Here is a 19,844-nt window from a genome sequence, read left to right on the forward strand (position 1 = left end):
GAAAATATATTTCTGGAAATGCATTTTCATTTGAATTTTGGTCACGATTTGCTTCCATAATTAGATTACAAGTAAACGATTTGTGGGTGAAATTATCATTACCTGTGGTTTCAAACCAGTGTAGCTCACTGCATTGCTGTAGCCTAGTCTACTAGACAGTCTAGTAGCTAACAAAAACATATCCACAGCTGTTCACAGTACTAGTAGGAAGTTAAACGGCGGCAGATGTTTGCCACTGACCTTACTTAAATAAAAAGTATTTCAATAGGTGAAACTATCTGACTAGTCAGTACTAACCTGAACTCCATTGTTACAGCCTAAACCTTGTCAATCTGTTCATGAAAACAATTCATTTTAGCCTAGACCGTACAACGGAAGTAATGTTAAATCGAATTCAACCAACGCAATCGCTACCAAGACTAGTACTGTAGTAGTAGTAGCCTACAATTTACCGGGGCAGCTTCTCCACACAGCAGGGCTATATTGCATTTTGCCTTGTTACTGACAATGATTGCTACCACTGACATTTTTATGAATGAGTGATTTACCCCTAAATAAATGTCAAGCTTATTTACGTTTTTGGGGGCATATTTTCAGTTAGCCTATGGTACTCTTTGAATCGCGATTCCATCTGAGATAGCTACTGCTGGTAACATCGTAGTTAAAATAAGCTTCAAAGGGGGTTCTTTATTAATGAATGAATGCAATATGAGTAAGCTAAATGCCTGAAAATATCACAAGACGGGAAAAACCATACAGGAGCCTGGTGGCGATACAGTGAGGTACAGTAGTGCAATGTTACTGATAGTGCAACCAGTAGCTGAAAGTGACAGAGTACAAGTGAGTGTGCAGTAAATCAATGTCCATATCAGTGTCCATTCAGAAGCCTGATGGCCCTTGGGTAGAAACTGTTGTCCAGTCTGCGTGTGCGCGACCGGATGCTGCGGTAACGCCTGCCAGAAGGCAACGGGGTAAAGAGACTGAAGGATGGGTGGGAACAGTCTCTTAGAATCCTGCCGGCTTTCCTTAGGCAACGTGTGTGGTAGGTGTCCTGTAGGGCTAATAAACTAAATAAACATTCCTCCCAAATAAACTTTCGTTGTAGGATTTATTATGACATTAGATTACAAGTAAACGATTTGTGGGTGAAATTATGTGGTTTAAAACCAGTGTAGCTCACTGCATTGCTGTAGCCTAGTCTAGTAGCTAACAAAAACATCTCAGCTGTTTACAGTAGAAAGGCACTACCCTTACTTAAATAAAAAGTATTTCAATACATTTACATTTAGTCATTTAGCAGACGCTCTTATCCAGAGCGACTTACAGTAAGTACAGGGACATTCTCCCCGAGGCAAGTAGGGTGAAGTGCCTTGCCCAAGGACACTAGGTAGGTGAATAGGTGAAACTATCTGACTAGTGACTACTAACCTGAACTCCATTGCCACAGCCTAAACTTTGTCAATCTGACAGTCTAGTAGTAGCTAGTAGTAGCCTACAATTTACCGGGGCAGCTTCTCCACACAGCAGGGCTATCTCGCATGTTGCCTTGTTACTGATAATGATCGCTACCACTGACATTTTTATGAATGAGTGATTTTCCCCTAAATAAATGTCAAGCTTATTTACGTTTTTGGGGGCATATTTTCAGTTAGCCTATGGAATTATTTGAATCGCGATTCCATCTGAGATAGCTACTGCTGGTAACGTCGTTGTTAAAATAAGCTTCAAAGGGGGATCTTTATTAATGAATGAATGCAATATGAATAAGCTAAATGCCTGAAAATATCACGAGAAGGGGAAAAACATACAATGACGTTTATTGGCTTAATGCTAAGAGCTTCTTAGGAGCGTTCTAAGAGCGTTCTAGAACGCTCTTCGAACGTTCTTAAAAAGTTCTTATGAGCTTCTTAACGAATCTGGGAGACCTGGCCAATGACCTTTAAGTCATAGAGATTAGGTCCATTTTTACACCGGTCTGCCAAATGAAGCATAGCGCAAGTTCAGTCAGGCAAGACCGATCCCTGCACTCGGGCGCAATCGTAGTATACACTACTCACTCCCCCCGCTAAGAACGCCCTACCTTCCCCCGTTCCCGGGTCGGGCGGTCACTGGGGTTCAGGTTGATTAGCGCTCCCGCCTACAATACATGGCGTCATATGATCCGTGCCTTTAAATACGATTCTCTCCCTGTGTAGTTCGTTCATGCCATCAAGTGCGCGACCCTCCACCACCCCGTCGCCACCCGGTTCCTGTCTCCTTCTTCGACTCGATTGGTCGTCGGCTGTGCCACCGCCACCAGTGTCTGGTCTCCGCGGGGGATTCTCTTCGGGCGTTGGGCAGGCGCCCGTTGATTTATATAATTCCCCGCGGGGTCCAAGCTCCAAACATTGTAGTACATTTATTATTCTGTAATAAATATCTTTCACTATCCAGGTCTCTCCTGATTGAAATGTATTCGTTTTGATTCAACTATGAGGTTGCTGATCACCTATGAGGTTGCTGATCACCATTCCCTCTTGCAGGGGAAGAAACAACTTTGTTGTACGAGCATTCTTTGTTAGCTACAAACTTCTGCTGGGCGTCTAGCATATGGTCTAGCTGGCTGATTGTTACTAACAACTTTGTTGCAGGAGCATTCTTTGTACATTGCGAGCTAACAATGTCCGGTAGGCTTCTTCGCTATCAATAATGATGTCGCTATAAATAATGATGTTAAACCGAGACCACTAAGCCCTCAAAGAAAATGTATGGTCAAAGAAACAAAAGAAAGGTTTGAGGTTACTCTGACAAATTATTAATAAAATAGGCTAATGTAATAATGAAACTGCTAAATCCTTCTCTAACTAGGCTACTCTATCTTGCATGATGAAACATTACGTTTTTTAAGTAATCAATAAGCCTGCGCTTGCCCTCATTACTCAAATGATGCCGATCAGGGCGGTAAAATTACAAAATAGGACGCGAGTGTCTCAGAAATAATATAGAGCTATTTGTCTTCAAGGCCAACCAATGAGAATATTGTGAATAAAAACAACACAGACACAGGTGGCAAATAAACAGGCAGATGTTAGCCTTGCATTGTTTGAAAAAGAAGAAACGGGAAGCCATCTAGTATATAACAGGCAGATGTTGGATGTTGGATCATATCACACCATGGAGAACCAAAGTCGTCCGCACGTCTGGATCAATGGCAGCTCGTTGGTCTACTGGCTTGCGCGGCACGTGGAGGAGGTCGGACTGTACCCCGACCTTGCACTGGAGTGCCATATTGAATGGGTAGGGGTGAGGGGCATGAGGTGGGCAACACCAGGGGCCTCATGTATAAAGGATTGCGCAGCTTTCATACCAGAAGATGGCGTACCGCCAAAACTCAAAAAGTACCTACGCACAGAAATATTCACATGTATAAAACCGGTCGTACGCCAGGTCTTGCGCACCTTTCCTTTATAAATCACAATCAACGTGAGATTGACCGCACGTGAACAAGCCACTGACCCCGCCTTGCCTCCTCCCTTAATTTAATATGCAGATGGCCTATAAATGCGCTCCTGAGGTCATATCGTTGTCTGAATTACCATATTTCCTCGAAGAAACGCCGCACCAAAAATGAACATTAAACGCCGCAGCGTTTACAGAAGAAATACGGTGAGTGTGAGATCGAGGTTCTGACAACAGAGGTGGAGACGAGAAAATGTGTCCTGTTTGGCGGCCTGTCATCAGGTATTGGTGACAAAAGAAAGTCGGCAGAGTGGAAAACTGTCACTATTTGCGCCCTTTCTTGTTTTTAACCTGCAGCACTTTGAGATTTAGCTAAATGTAAAGTGCATTACGAGTAAAATTATCATTATTATTATAGGGCCATCAATGCTGTGGGTTTAGAGAACCGGACCAGGACAGAAATTAAGAAGAAATGGTCCGATATAAAACTTTAAATGAAGAAACCAAAGGTGGCGCATCTAACAGCATGGCAGCTATAGGGTTAGCGTGACATGCATTTCCTGAGTGATTTTGTCTTTCGTTTGACAGCCTCAAGTTTAACAGAAGTTATTATGTGGTGGCGGTATAAACAGAAGGCTATATAGCATTTCCCGTTTCGGGTTTTGGCATTTTGATGTGATCATCCACATTAATGATCAAACTTTTATTTTTATTTTTTTTGAATAGTCAACGTCATAAACGTACTAGTAGAAACTTTATTTTGTAATGTTTGGTGAGTCTCTGCACTTTTCGGTTAGAATTCGCCATGTTACAGAGAAAGACAAGACTTTGCGGACTGTCCGCACATTCTCATGTCTGCTCAAAAGTTTCTGTGAAGACCCGCACATTCTCACGTCAAGTAAATCTTTATACATCACAAAGTGTGCGTGAAAACCAGCGTACGCTTTTTGTGCGTACGCAACGTTTATACATGAGGCCCCAGGAGACTATGGGCAGCTGGGGCAGCCGCAAGCACACCCTCACAATTTCCCCAGAAATTGTATGCTCTCTAGTTAGGCTTGTGATCGCGTTTCTCCGTTCCCACAGCGGGCGGAACTTGTCATAAAGTTAGCGATAACAAGGCCCACCCATTTAGAGGGAAGATATGATTGGCCAATTTTACTGTCAATGGAAATTAGTCTTTCATTGAATTTCTATCAAGCGGCCCTCTGTAAAATTCATAGCTGGACCACCAATCACAGAGCTAGCTGCATAGCATTTTCCTCCCAACAACGGAGGCAGCAAAATTCTGATAGGGTGACAAAACTGGATTTTTTCCTTTAACTCTTCACATTACAACATAAACTGAATAGGGCAGGATTGAAGGGTTTATTTCAGAAATATTGTCAATTTATGGATTGATAAAATACAATTATAACAGATTACTTTTAAAATATGTATTTTTAGAATATATTAGGCCCTCTCTGAGGGCCTAGAGGGCCCTGACGGTTCCCCACTGTAAACAGCACAGGCTACTTGTGGGACTTATTTGAAAAAGTTAAGCACATTTTGTTGTCTGTTGTCTGACATGTCCCCCGAGGGAAACAAGGCTAACAGCTAGCCTACTAAACCAGCATAAGCACAAGTGTCACTTGAAGTGCCTCCCCCTCTGTCGTAACCTAAAAATTCACCTCAAAACGCATTGAAAATTCAAACACAAGATTTTTGTAAAACTTCAATGGGGGATAAAGACTAACAAGACATATAACAACATTGAACACTATACAAACACTAATTCAATTTTTTCATTGAGGCAAATCATTTTCCATAGTGACAAAGGTGCCATATCCAATAAAAAAGGTTCCGGAATAGTCCTGGTTTGCATACTTTACACGTGCATGCCTTTGTATGATCTGCCTCCAGCAGTGTTGCCAACTCCTCAGTAAGGAAAGTAGTGGAGCTGTGCGAGGCTATAGTGAGACTGACCGCCTGTGAGTGCTTTGGGACGACGGAGGAGCTCACGGCAGCACCCGCTGCTTGTTTAGGACAGTACTGCGATCCGGCTTTCATGTGAGTCTCTAAAACACCAGCAAGTCTCCAACAACATAAAAGTCGCCAGGAGGGTTTGAATAGATCGCCAGATATAGCGAGAAAGTCGCTAAGTAAGCAACACTGCTCTGTGGGTGTTCGGTTGTGTTAAAAAAAAAAAAAAAATATCCCAAAATTTCCGTAGATCCAAAAAAACGCGGTTACATGTAAAACCGAACCGTGGGTAGTGGGTTGAACGGTTCGTTTTTTTCCAGTTCGGTATTGCACCCCTAGTAGCCAGTATGAACGGGTGTCAGAAAGACAACAATTCTTGTTAAAAAAGTAATCTCTCATTGCTTTTATTGTGTCAAACTTAAGCATAGCATACTTAAGGCACATTCCAAACACATCACAGCCATGGTTAATATTGGCTGCTGGAACTCTTCTCCCTTTTTTCTCTTCACTCACATGCACACGTATGTCATCTGACAGTCAATTAACAAAACCATCACACACACCAGGGCCGGCCCAAGGCATAAGCGAACTAAGCGGCTGCTTGGGGCCCCCATGGCCACCAGGGGGCCCCCAAGAGCACATTAAATTACAGCTTAATTTTAAAATGATATTATGTTAATGGTAATTATACAAATTTGCAATAAACTCTATATTACGTTGACCGTCTGGCAAGGAAGATAATAGCCTACTACTACTGGTTTAATATATTATCTTGGGGGCCTGCCTTTGTCAGGGGGGTATTCGTCGTAGCTCGCTAAGCGGGTTTAGCGAGCTAATTTTCAGGCTAAGATAAAAAACGCCCCTCTTTCTGGTTCGTGGAAGCAACTTTTGATAAATCACCATAGTAACATATCAATTAGCACTAACCCGACGGCTATTGCACGAAACCAGGATAAGGGATTAAGTCGGGATATTCAAGTTATCCTGGATGAATTTAGCTTTGAGTTGGTTGCACAAAAGCAGGTTGAACTAAACCCAGCCAAGTAACCATGGAGATGTATTCTTTGCAGCTAGCCTGCTCCCGAGCAGGCTAACAGCCAGGCTAAGATTAATTCTGTAGTCTCATGTGTTAAATCAGCTGCCGCTCTGATCCGAAATAAACGTTTTTAACAGTTATTCCGTTGTCTTCTGTGTTTGGATCTATTTTTATTAACATGCATTAGGCCTACTTGTCACTATTGCTGTCACGAGTTAGATTTTAAACCCTACTATTGCAGTTGTTTAGATGGTTATAAATGGTTGACGAAGTTGCAACAGTGATTTCAATAAAGTCAGTGATGAGGGCGATGGGCTATATAAAGTCCTATTCACCTGTGTTTTTTCTTGCACCATGGCATGCCCATTTCTTAACGTGTTGGACGACGAAGCACTGATACTGAGACGTGCTTTCAGACGTGAGAGGGTGTTTCGAGACAGATCTGACCCTTTAGCTTTCTCTGACGAGTACCTGCATGAGAGATAGAGGTTTTCTGGAGATGGGATCCTTTATTTGTGCAGGCTGCTGGGTCCCAAAATTCCACACCGCACAGGGCGAAGCCATGCTCTTACCATCCCACAGATGGTCTGTGTGGCACTGCGCTTTTTGCAAGTGGCTTGTTTTTATATGCCGTGGGAGATGCCGAGACGGTAAATAAAGGTACTATTTGCCGAACGGTCAGAAGTGTGTGTTTGGCACTGAAGTCCTTGGCACACATCTTCATTACCTTCCCTGGCCACAGAAGAACGTGCTACATCAAAGAGGATTTCCACAAGATTGCAGGTAACATGAATTATAGATTACAAAAAATCGTTACTTTAGAACAGTCACCAGATACTCAGACCATGTTGTGTTACAAGTTTCCCTAATGTCATTGGTGCGCTGGACTGCACACACATCCGCATTAAACGCCCCTCAGGGGCCCATGAGTCAACAGAAAATCCTTCCACAGTATCAATGTTCAGGTAAAAATGATTTAATTAGCTCTACTGTCAACTAGCCAAAATGTATTTTGTGCATTAAATGTGTACTGAACAGGCAACATCACTTTTCAGATGATCTGTGATGCTACCTGCATCTTTACTAATGTGGAGGCAAAGTGGCCTTTGTCTGTCCATGACTCCCGGGCTTTTAGGTCGAGTACCATTTGCCAGCGACAATCACAAGGTAGGCCACACACATTTCGGTGATAAGTAAACCATTTGACGCAATTGTGTTTGTGTAGTTGTAATGATTACATTTTGTATTCTCAGGTGAATTCTCTGGCGTTCTTCTGGGAGACAAGAGTTACGCCTGTGAGACATACCTTCTCACTCCCCTAGCAGACCCTCAGACAGCAGCGCAACAAGGATACAATCTTGCCCATGCAAGAACAAGATCCCGAATTGAAATGGCATTTGGCCTTCTCAAATCCCGTTTTCAGTGTCTCCACCATCTGAGGGTCACCCCAGACAGGGCATGTGACATCACTGTAGCCTGCACTGTCCTACACAATGTTGCCTGTCTGAGGAGGGAAAGGGGTCCTGCACTGGCACCAGAGATTGAGTGGGACAATGCAGCTATATTCCCAGATGACATCAATGGCAGGCTAGTTAGAGACCAATACATCAATTATTTTAGATGACAGATTTTATTGTCTTGTCCTTAGGAGAGCTGGGGAGAAAAACATAATTAATACATTGTTTTACAGATATGCTTGAAGTATGGATTGAAGTCATTTACTTATTTTTCTAGTTTCTTTATCTCCAGATCCAGTTTCCTCAGTTTCTTTTTCTTTATTTCAATACCAAGGTCCAGATCATGGAGACTCCTTTTCTTGAGGGCAACCTGTGTATCTGCCAGCTCAATTCGTTTTTTGAGATGTTGACTGTACAGACATCTGACAGTTTGTGAATTCTGTAAACCACCCATTGATTAACACAGCAGGAATTTTGTATCATTTAGATTTACTTTAGAGCCCATACTTACTATGTTGCCAAGCTGGCTGTCAGGCTGTACTCTGTCTGGATCCTGTTACAAATATGAATGCTATATAAAATACTTTTATTGTGTTAATTGTTGTGTGGTTTGTGTTGTATTCTCATGTGATGTCTTCTTGCTTTATACAAATTGCCCTTCTGGATCAAAGAATAATATGCATTTCCATACAATTGACATGATACCTCAGGCCTTCTGGAGTTCAGGGACACAGTCTCCTCGTCATCATCTGAAGAAGCCCCTTCCCATACTGCAGAAGTTCCTTCCCCCTGCCATATTGAATATAATTTGTATTGACACGATGTGCCAAGCTTTGTGCTTTTAACGAATAATACTCACTGGATCTTCGTCTGGTGGCAGGAGTGTAACTGTGTCGCCGGACACTGAAAGTAAAAAACAAGGTCAGACTGTCCACATATACCCGTATAAATGAATGATTGTGTTTGATATGCGGTACTGGAAAATGTACCATGTATGAGGAGGGCAGTTTCTGTAGGTGGAACACAGTCAGTAGCTGTCCCACCCTGAATCCCTTCCATCACAGGCCTTCCTTTATTTAACACAAGGGACAATTCCTCTGCTGGGGTGAAGCCTGGAGCTGGTGGCCCTCCCCCAGTACCAGACAAATGAGTCTTCTTCTTCACTGCTAAAATCAGTTTAGATTAAATATGTGAGCAGGCATCTAATTTCTACATAAAATTTGCAAACTGTTGAGGCACTTACCAGACTGCAAAATGTTTTTGTATTTTATTTTGACTTGTTGCCAAGTTCGCTTTTGTCCAGTCATGTTTGTTCTGTATGAACATTAATTGTAGAAAGATATTTAGAATTAGACACAGTTTATAGAGATTTGTGCATATGGTTGTACATAATATAAATTCCCAAGGAACATGAATTCCCTCTGCTGACTTTTGAGGGACAAAATTCTGTTATAAATAATAATAACTTATTTATATAGCCTAGTGCCTAGACTACTCAAAGACACTTTACAGTAAAACCAGCACATTTAGCAGATAAACACAGCTAGGCCTTCAGCAATACAACCAACACATAAAACAAACATATTAAAAGCAATTAAAACAGTGTACAACGTTCAAAGTAGATGTAGCGCCCCTCGTGCCTCGTGTTCGGGCTTAACTCTAGCAAGGGCGCCCTGAGTTCTTCAACAAATAATGCATACGCATTCAACTTAACAAACACACATATTTACATTTAATATATATAAGACATTACAATTTAGATGACGGTAACACTGGCCGTAATTAGCCTACTACGGATAGCAGATAATACCCCTCAGTCCGTCACATGCCAACTGGTGTTCGGCTCGGGCACGTTGTTCCACAGCCTAAGATGGCGGCTGCTGTCCGTGGGTAAGACGCAGCACAAGCAGCCACCTCGTGGCGCGGCGATGGTCAAAGGGCTGAGCAAGCAGGTTGACGGTGTCCCAGAGAACCTTGGCAGAGTTCGTCGGAGATTTGGTGATATAGAAAAGAATGGAAGACCTCCTGGATTTGGCTATCCGTCAACTCCGGTCCTCCTCGCGTCTGATGTAGTCCCTGGTATGACTCGTAACCACGGAGTTGCCTATCCGACAGCTCACCAGTTAGGCTACATGCAAAATATGGTTCCCGAGTTGGCAACACAGTTATCCTTGCTAACGCTCCGATCAACACTTATACCACCCCAAACCCCGATATATTCTCCACCGTCTCCCCTTCCGCTTCCCTCCATCCCAATATATATCCCGACATCAGGTCAAGGGTCAAACTAATCAACCAATAAGATGCCATTTAAATGAAATCCAAATATGAACAGCGGAAATATTACAAATATATGAAACTTAACAGCATTGGTATATCTGAACAGAAAAACAATAAACAAATGTAAAATGAAATAAATACTAGCAAGGGGCTACATAGATATTTTAAAATCCTTACGCATTCAGTCGGTCAGCGATTGTCTGCCAGGCTTGTTCTCGCTGTTTAATAACGGCTGCTGTATTACCCTTTTTGCATATTATATGCTTCACTTCTTCATAAATTGTCATTAATAATTGCTGCTCAGCGGGAGAAAAATATGCTACACGCGTCTTCTCCATTTCTGCATCAGTGAATTTGTGATCGATACCGTGGTCTATTTAAGAAATCTGTCAAGGTGCACTTATCCCAACTATGTACACCTGGATTGACATAGCGGCACCTTCTCATCCTGGCTTGGCAAACGTGCAACCGATTCAGCCGCGATGAGCGGATAACACTAAGTCAAGCTGCGCCTTTTCAGTTAACCTGGATATCTTTAATCTACTTTTGTGCAATAGCCCCCGGGTAAGACAGCATTCATCTAGTCTGGATCAAAGCCCACACTATATCAAAATAAGGCTGTTTATGAGTGCTGATGGTCCTTCACTCCTCTTCCACTTGTGTTTGGTGCTTCTGCTTGCTATGTATCTTCCAGCATGTTCTTTGTCTCTCTGTCAGGATGTTCAGTAGCAGCACAGTGTACTTCACCTGTTTCTCTACTGCTTGCTATGTATCTTGTATAGCTATCTATGTAGATTCACCCTCTACAACATCCGGAAGATCAGGAGATACCTTTCTGAGCACTCCACCCAGCTGCTTGTCCAAGCACTTGTCCTCTCCAAGTTGGACTACTGCAACTCGCTGCTCGCCGGTCTCCCAGCATGCGCAACCCGCCCTCTTCAGAGGATTCAGAACGCAGCGGCCCGCCTGGTCTACAATCTACCCAGACGCTCCCACATTACCCCGCTCCTCATCTCCCTCCACTGGCTACCCGTAACGGCCCGCATCAGATTCAAGACCCTGGTACTGACCTTCCGAGCTGTGAACGGGACTGCGCCCGACTACATCAAGTCTCTCCTGCAGCCTTACACCCCCACCCGCCACCTACGGTCTTCTTCAGACAACCACCTGGTGGTCCCACCTCTCAAGACCGCCCGGTCCCAACACAAGCTCTTCTCCTGTCTGGCCCCCCAGTGGTGGAATCAACTCCTCACCTCCATCAGAGACACAGACTGTCTCTCCACCTTCAAGAGAAGGCTCAAGACGCACTTGTTCCGGGAGTACAACGGTACTAAGGAATGGTTTGCTGAACCCAATGCTAGTTTCCTCAAGGATCACAATGACTCTTGCTTAGAGACTGTTGCTCTTGTTGGTTAGTGGTAGCTGATTTAAACTGTTGTATTCTATTTTAGTTAATCCTATTTTTATTGCTTTCCTGCAGGTACACTTGCACTTAGAGATTCATGTTGTGTAATTGTAACTTGTTTAACTACATGCTCTTATGGTTTCTTCCCTTTAGCACTATTTTTTGGTTGTTCACAATGTGTACTTCTTGTTTTTGACTACCCGCAATGCTGTGGGGCTATCTTGTTATTATTATCAGTGACCTATGCACTTTGTAAAGCTCTCTCTTGGAAGTCGCTTTGGATAAAAGCGTCTGCTAAATGAATAAATTTAATGTAATGTAATGTATCTTCCAGCATGTTCTTTGCCTCTCTGTCAGGATGTTCAGTAGCGGCACAGTCTCCTTCACCTGTTTCTCTACTGCTTGCTGTGTATCTTCTTGCCTTTACATCTACACAACCACATAGTCCAACATCTTGCTTTTAACACTTGTAAAGTCTTGACATTGTTCCAATGAGACAAGTGTCCTGTACCACCACTAGGGGACAGCACTAGGACATGGCTGCATTGTGAACCACTTATTACTGCTTCCACACACAATAATGGAAAACACTCTCTATCCTTCCCTCCCTCTCCTTCTTACCCCTCTACCTCTCTCTCTCTCTATCCTTCCCTCCCTCTGTCTCTCTGCCTTTCTCACTCCCCCTCTATCTCTTTCACTTTTTATCCAAACATTGTTTGGACACAGTGCTTTATTGGCAAGTTAAGATATTATAGACACATAAATTATAAACACAAGCATACTGTACAGCAGGGTTCTCCATTCCTGGTCCTCGAGGGCCGTTGTCCTGCGTGTATAAGATGTTTCCCTGCTCCAACACACCTGATTCAAATGAACCCAAGTGCAACACTCAGACGCTGACGTGACGTTAACCAGGTTTACTGTAGACACACAGAGGGTGATGATGGTGAGGTCTACTGCAGACACAGAGGGTGATGATGGTGAGGTCTACTGCAGACACAGAGGGTAATGATGGTGAGGTCTACTGCAGACACACAGAGGGTGATGATGGTGAGGTCTACTGCAGACACAGAGGGTGATGATGGTGAGGTCTACTGCAGACACAGAGGGTGATGATGGTGAGGTCTACTGCAGACACAGAGGGTGATGATGGTGAGGTCTACTGCAGACACAGAGGGTGATGATGGTGAGGTCTACTGCAGACACAGAGGGTGATGATGGTGAGGTCTACTGCAGACACACAGAGGGTAATGATGGTGAGGTCTACTGCAGACACAGAGGGTGATGATAGTGAGGTCTACTGCAGACACAGAGGGTGATGATGGTGAGGTCTACTGCAGACACAGAGGGTGATGATGGTGAGGTCTACTGCAGACACACAGAGGGTGATGATGGTGAGGTCTACTGCAGAAACAGAGGGTGATGATGGTGAGGTCTACTGCAGACACAGAGGGTAATGATGGTGAGGTCTACTGCAGAAACAGAGGGTGATGATGGTGAGGTCTACTGCAGACACAGAGGGTGATGATGGTGAGGTCTACTGCAGACACAGAGGGTGATAATGGTGAGGTCTACTGCAGACACACAGAGGGTGATGATGGTGAGGTCTACTGCAGACACAGAGGGTGATGATGGTGGTCAGCTCAGGTCACCTTGTTTACATATGCCTCGTGTTACCCAAAGTTCAGATTTGGGGGTAGGCCTCTCTCTACACACTAAACAGGGAGGTTGAGGGTCACTCACAGTGGTAGCATGGACAAACTAAACAGGGAGGTTGAGGGTCACTCAAAGTGGTAGCATGGACAAACTGAACAGGGAGGTTGAGGGTCACTCACAGTGGTAGCATGGACAAACTAAACAGGGAGGTTGAGGGTCACTCACAGTGGTAGCATGGACAAACAGCCCCGGCATAGAGGTAGCGGGAGGAGTGAGTAGTGAGACATATTGTGTGTGGTGTCGTGGTAGTTTTTGCAGACAATCAATTGTTCAAGCTGAAGTTGGGTGAAGTATAGAGTTAATGTTTATTTGACGTAGGTTTAATCATAATAACGTTACCAACATAACATCATCAGCACACAAACATAAGACATTAACACAAAGACAATTCCATACAGCTCCATCTAGCATTCTAGAATGGAACCGGGAGAATCCAGCCCACTAGCACTACTCAGCTGATGGCCCTGAACCCCCCAGAACATTCTTCAACAGACCATTTTATAGATACAACAGTTCTCAAAAGCCATTGGTCCATCCTACAGACCTGAAGCTATACCAATTATCTTCTGTCATTGGTTAAATCCTTAGAACAATACAGTTGAATCCACATTTTCTTCAGACCAACTGTCTCTTCCCCCCAGGTGACAAGAACCCTATCAGGTCACCCAGACTTCATGTCTCTTAGACTTCATGTCTCCTAGTTAGGTGTTATAAAACTACAGGTGGCATCTCTACCAAATGGAGTTGAATTAACATACATTGTATCAAGCTTCTTCCTGAAACACATTCATTGTACATATAGGCCCAAAACTTCTTTCACATTTCCACAGTTTTTCTTTTTGTACAATTAATGTCATCCAACAATAAACAGTTTTTCAAAAACAAAACAAAAATCCAGCTTCAATACAATTCCTAATCAGGATACAAAATGTCATTGTGTAGTTGTCGTCTCTCGTTGTGTGTGCGCATGTGTTAGGCAATTACCCCTCCGTGGTATCAATTTTGAAACTGCAATTCCTTCCTTTGCCACCATCGCTGTTGATTCTGTCTGTAAACTGTGACAAATCCCTTTGCCATTTTTCCCTGTCTCTCTGGACACTCACGAAACCACAGCCTTGATCTTTCCGATCCAAGCGCTGTCTTTCTGGCAATTTTTAGCAGACATTGTTCAACAGACGGCGGACTAGCACATTCGGAAGAAAAAATTATGTGTATTTTATGGATTAGTTATTTTCTTATACTCCTCGTTGTTTCAAACAAACATTTAACACAAAAGACAAACTTATACAATTTCCTCACTTTTTCTTTTAACTTCTCCTTCCTCACATAAAAGAGAAGTCGGGATTCAAATTCAACATGGAAACCACCACATCAGATTAGCCGTTTACACATCCATCTCAGTTCTGGTCGACAATCTGCAACTTGTCAATTTGGTTAGGATTTATTAACCAATGTTTGCCACGCATTGGTCGACCACCAAACTAAGAATTAATCATAACACACACATCTCAGTATCAATAAACTCATGCAGAACTCGTAACCCCTAATGGGACTCAAGATCCTTTGTACGACTTCAACGCAACGGGTCTCGAACCCTTTAACATGTATTAGTATACTTTAGTAATTACATGACTTCAATAGACCTAGATAGCTCATACAATTCCCTAAAATATCGCAATAACATGTATTTGTGAGAAAAAAAAAAAAAATGGTAACTAGATATGACAATTTCAACCAATCCATTCACAGATCTTCCACTGTGAATTTCAAGAACATTCCACATTACCCAAACACTCATCCACACACCCATGGATGGACAACCATATGCACAATGCATATGACAACTGGCGCAGCAACATAAACTGGCCACGTCTGGAGCTCTGAACAACATCAAAGACTTAACACAGACCACAACTGCATCTTTGAACTACTCAAAGACTAAACACAGAGGATTTACAGTAGGAATGTAGCAATATCACAATTTGGACCCGAATTAAGATGGAATTGCACATCTATTTATCCGACTAAAATTGTACCATTCAAACAAAACCCCATCAAATTCAACAACAACTTCAACCTCACCACAACTTCACTCAAAGTAATCGATCTCAGTAACTCACCACTTTTCCCCTGTTCAAAATGCCGCATTGAACCACCTGACCCTGAGGAAGAATCCCGTTCTTGCCACTCACGAGTCCAAGTCGCACTTCAATGGACATCCTAGTGCCCCCTCCAAAACTGTCGTGGTAGTTTTTGCAGACAATCAATTGTTCAAGCTGAAGTTGGGTGAAGTATAGAGTTAATGTTTATTTGACGTAGGTTTAATCATAATAACGTTACCAACATAACATCATCAGCACACAAACATAAGACAATAACACAAAGACAATTCCATACAGCTCCATCTAGCATTCTAGAATGGAACCGGGAGAATCCAGCCCACCAGCACTACTCAGCTGATGGCCCTGAACCCCCCAGAACATTCTTCAACAGACCATTTTATAGATACAACAGTTCTCAAAAGCCATTGGTCCATCCTACAGACCTGAAGCTATACCAATTCTCTTCTGTCATTGGTTAAATCCTTAGAACAATACAGTTGAATCCACATTTTCTTCAGACCAACTGTCTCTTCCCCCCAGGTGACAAGAACCCTATCAGGTCACCCAGACTTCATGTCTCTTAGACTTCATGTCTCCTAGTTAGGTGTTATAAAACTACAGGTAGCATCTCTACCAAATGGAGTTGAATTAACATACATTGTATCAAGCTTCTTCCTGAAACACATTCATTGTACATACAGTATAGGCCCAAAACTTCTTTCACAGTGGCCTGAGCGTGGTACCTGAACCGGTCAGGTTAGCTCTGTCATCTGTTACAGGGAGGGACATGGTCACAACAAGTGCATTTCCTCATACCTGACATGGTTTCTACAGAACAGACAGACTGATAGACATCAGACATGAGCAGGAGTGATGAGTACAGTTGAGGAGTGACTGGCTGCTTCTCAGAAAGAAGAGATTCATATCAGTTTCAAAACATTCCATTAGTTTCCAAAACGAGAGGAGAACGCTTTTGTAGACATTTTATAATTGATATACAGGATTTAGCGGAGATTGGGGACATTGAGACGCAGAGAGAGAGAGAGAGAGAGAGAGAGAGAGAGAGAGAGAGAGAGAGAGAGAGAGAGAGAGAGAGAGAGAGAGAAAGAATGTCATGCCCTCTGCCCCCTAGCAGCAGTTTTTATGTTGTTTTTGTGTCTCCCGGTGGTGGGTGTGGCCATGGTCTCTGGTTCCCAGTTACCCACACTCACACTGCCTCAGTCTCCACACCTGTCTCCCATCAGCCCTGCAGTTTATCAACCCTGGTTTTCACGTCATTCATCGCTGGATAACAGGTTTGTCTACCCTCGGATCACCAACCTTAACACCCTGCCAAACCCCGCACAGCTTACCCTACACAGCCTACCCTGCACAACCTACCCTGCCTACCCTACCTGTCCTGTCTGTTTTCCGTCACCTTCATTCCCCTCTGCACCCCAACATTAAATCCCTCTGGACCATCCCTCAGTTCGCTTGTCTGTGTTGTGAGCTTGGGTCCACCACCACCACCCCGTAACAGAAAAGGATAAGAAAGAAAAATGGTTAGAAAAGGGTGGTGGTCCCATCTCTCCTTCTCACCTCCCCTATCTCCCCTCCCCAATCTTTCCTCCTCCCCTCCTTATATCTCCCCTTCTCTCCTTCTCCTCCATTCTCCCTTCCAACCCCTTCCTTTCTCCCCTCCTGTTAGATCATGCATGTACTCTTACAGAAGTAAGTTCTAGTAATAACACTCCAAACAGTGAGGGGTTTGCTTTGTGAATTATACATAATGTATATACACCACCCTAAGTACAGCTTAATATAAAACTATATTTTTCCACGTTTGTTTAATAATTACTGTATATTTACCCATAATTCTAAGAGTTCATGGGACCTACAAATCTTGGCAACACCATCATTTCTGTTGGCAGCGTCAAGTTCAAAACAACTGCATTTCCTCATACATGAACTTGGTTTCTCCAGAACAGAGGCTGACAGACAGATAGACATCAGACATCAGCAGGAATGTTGTGTAGCCTACAGCAGAGGAGTGGAGGCCTGTAGAAGAAGAGATTCATATCAGTTTTCTATATAAGTAATACATTCCATCAGTTACATAAAGTAAAGAGACTAACATTGTAAACATTTGATAATTTATAAATAAAGCAAATCCAAGTCTTTCTACTTTCTGCACAAGCTCCCAATGAATTTCCCCTCTCTCTACGTCTCTCTCTACCTCCCTCTCTCTCTTGTCCTCTTCTTTCTCTTCCTCCCTCTTCCTCTCTTTCTCCCTCTCCCCTCCACACCTCCCCTGTGGTGTGGGGGGGTTGAGCTTTCAGCACCTGGCTGCTCGTGGGTCGGACAACGCTGGACCTGGTCGCCAGTGGACGTCGATCTGTGACAGTCTGCCAAAGCTGGATCTAGTTACCAACCGGAAACCAGTTTCCATGACGAGCACATTTTGGTGTTTCAACACCCATTGACACTTCCCTGCTGTATGACTATGTTAAGCCTGTGTTCTGCACCTCTCTTTCACCAACCGGAGGAGGGGATCCCTCACTGAATTGTCCCTCCCAAGGTTTCTTCAATTTTTTCTCCTCCAGTGAATTTTTCTGGGAGTTTTTCCTTGTCTTCCTTGAGAGTTTGGGTTGGTTGAGGGGCAGTTCCAAGGGCCATATGTGAAGCCATTTGTGACATTGCTTGTAAAATGTTGGGGGTTCAGATGGCCGAGCGGTTAGGGAATCTGGCTAATCAGAAGGTTGCCAGTTTGATTCCCGGCCGTGCGAAATGACGCTGTGTCCTTGGGCAAGGCACTTTACCCTACTTGCCTTGGGGAATGTCCCTGTACTAACTGTAAGTCGTTCTGGATAAGAGCATCTGCTAAATAACATGAAAGGGATATACAAATACATTTTGATTTGATTTACACATATGCAAGTCAACACATACACACACAAACACAAACACCACACAGTGGTGTACTACATTCTCCTCCACTCACACTTACATACAGTCTGTTTACATATACAGTAGCTACACTGATACAAACACATTCACACATATACACAGTGGACATTCTCTATCTTTTTCTCTCTCTCCTTCTCGTCAAGATTTTGGTTAAGAAAAAGGATCTCAAGTGCGAGTCACAACATGCCATAACCAGGATCAAATCCTCCCCTCTCTCCTCCTCACCCGCTGTTTCCTTTACCCCCTCTCTCCTCCCCTATTCCTCCCCCTCTCTCCTCCTCTACTCCTCCCCCCTCTCCTCCTCAACCCCTGTCTCCTTTACCTCCTCTCTCCTCCTCTACTCCTCCCCTCTCTCCTCCTCACCCCCTGTCTCCTTTACCTCCTCTCTACTCCTCCCCTCTCTCCTCCTCACCCCCTGTCTCCTTTACCTCCTCTCTCCTCCTCTACTCCTCCCCTCTCTCGTCCTCACCCCCTGTGTCCTTTACCTCCTCTTTCCCCCTCTACTCCTCCTGTGATAGAAATGTTGGTCATATGTACAATGTACAATGTGTCTTAGGAGAAGTTTACAGTTGGTTAAGAAGCTTGATGCAGTGAATGTTAATTTAACTCAATTTGGTAGAGAAGCCACCTGTAGTGTTATGACACCTAACCAAGAGACGGGAAGTCTGGGTGACCTGGGAGAGTTCTTTCCACCTGGGGGGGGGGGGGGGGGGGAGATAGTTGAGGATTCAGGAGAGACGATGAGGATTCAACTGTATTGTTCGGATGACCTGAGGGAATAGGTTTAGATAGATAATTTGATCCAGCTGCTCTGACCTTTCCTGTTTTATGGTTGGTGTTAATTAAATTCTTGTTTGAAGAAAACCACACAAAGGGCAGTTGACCTTATCTACTGGTTTGGGGAGAGATACAACATCAAAGAACTGTGGGACATTTGGTATGGAGATGTATTGTTTCAAACTGTCACAGAGTAGAGTTAGCCAATCACAGAGATGGCTTGTGTAGCCCCTTGCTAGTATTTATTTCATATTACATGTTTATTGTTTTTCTGTTCAGATAAACTAATGCTGTTAAGTTTAATATATTTTACGTAATATTTCCGCTTTTAATATTTGGATTTAGTTTAATGTCAGCCTATTGGTTGATTGGTTTGAACCTTGACCTGAGGTCGTGATATATATATTGGAAGGAAGGGAACAGGGGGGAGTTCATATCGGAGTTTGGGGTGGTCTGAGTGCTGATCGGAGTGTTAGCGAGGATAAATATGTTGCCAACTCGGGAACCATATTTAGCATGTAGCCTAACTGGTGAGCTGTCGGATAGGCAACTACATTGCAGGTTAGTTACAATTCACAAAGGGACTGCGTCGGATTGGAAAAGGACAAAATTTGGCGGAAAGCCAAATTCAAGACCTTTCCATTCTTACGGACATTCAAAGACCTCAACGAACTCTGGTCAAACTCTCCGGGACACCGTCGACCTACTCAACTTTCCAACCATCG

The 19,844-nt window shown here is 43.5% G+C and overlaps 2 protein-coding genes and 1 pseudogene across 8 annotated transcripts in view; 2 read left to right on the plus strand and 1 right to left on the minus strand.

Moving 5' to 3' along the window:
* The window catches only part of LOC124471292 (NACHT, LRR and PYD domains-containing protein 12-like), a 1,476,309-nt gene that overhangs the window by 1,096,949 nt on the left and 359,516 nt on the right, over positions 1-19,844 (plus strand). The window lies entirely within an intron of this gene.
* On the plus strand, positions 6,265-8,060 carry LOC124471362 (annotated as a pseudogene).
* Positions 8,003-10,966, minus strand: LOC124471381. 3 transcript variants are annotated; one of them, XM_047025874.1, is made up of 7 exons: positions 10,351-10,966; positions 9,137-9,207; positions 8,883-9,059; positions 8,753-8,796; positions 8,599-8,682; positions 8,405-8,446; positions 8,003-8,089 (listed from the first exon to the last, which is right to left on the minus strand). In XM_047025874.1, the coding sequence occupies exons 1-7, from the start codon at positions 10,509-10,511 to the stop codon at positions 8,081-8,083; spliced, it is 588 nt and encodes a 195-aa protein (XP_046881830.1). In that variant the 5' UTR covers positions 10,512-10,966; the 3' UTR covers positions 8,003-8,080. The 3 variants fall into 3 exon arrangements, 2 of the variants coding, with proteins under 2 accessions (XP_046881830.1, XP_046881829.1); XM_047025873.1 differs by lacking the exon at positions 8,003-8,089 and having other exon boundaries at positions 8,351-8,446; XR_006956520.1 differs by lacking the exons at positions 8,003-8,089; positions 8,405-8,446; positions 8,599-8,682 and having other exon boundaries at positions 8,707-8,796; positions 8,883-9,056; positions 10,351-10,962.

The sequence above is a fragment of the Hypomesus transpacificus genome, chromosome 9 (assembly GCF_021917145.1).
Source record: "Hypomesus transpacificus isolate Combined female chromosome 9, fHypTra1, whole genome shotgun sequence".
Classification (NCBI taxonomy): domain Eukaryota; kingdom Metazoa; phylum Chordata; class Actinopteri; order Osmeriformes; family Osmeridae; genus Hypomesus; species Hypomesus transpacificus.

Bases quoted from the DNA above. Each gene is read 5' to 3' on its own strand.
- LOC124471381 (XM_047025873.1), bottom strand. From the start codon at position 10,511: ATGGAGAAGACGCGTGTAGCATATTTTTCTCCCGCTGAGCAGCAATTA. The intron at 9,208-10,350 runs GTAAGGATTTTA...ATGTTCATACAG, and splicing joins ATCGCTGACCGACTGAATGC to AACAAACATGACTGGACAAA. The intron at 8,683-8,752 runs GTGAGTATTATT...TCAATATGGCAG, and splicing joins TGCCACCAGACGAAGATCCA to GGGGAAGGAACTTCTGCAGT.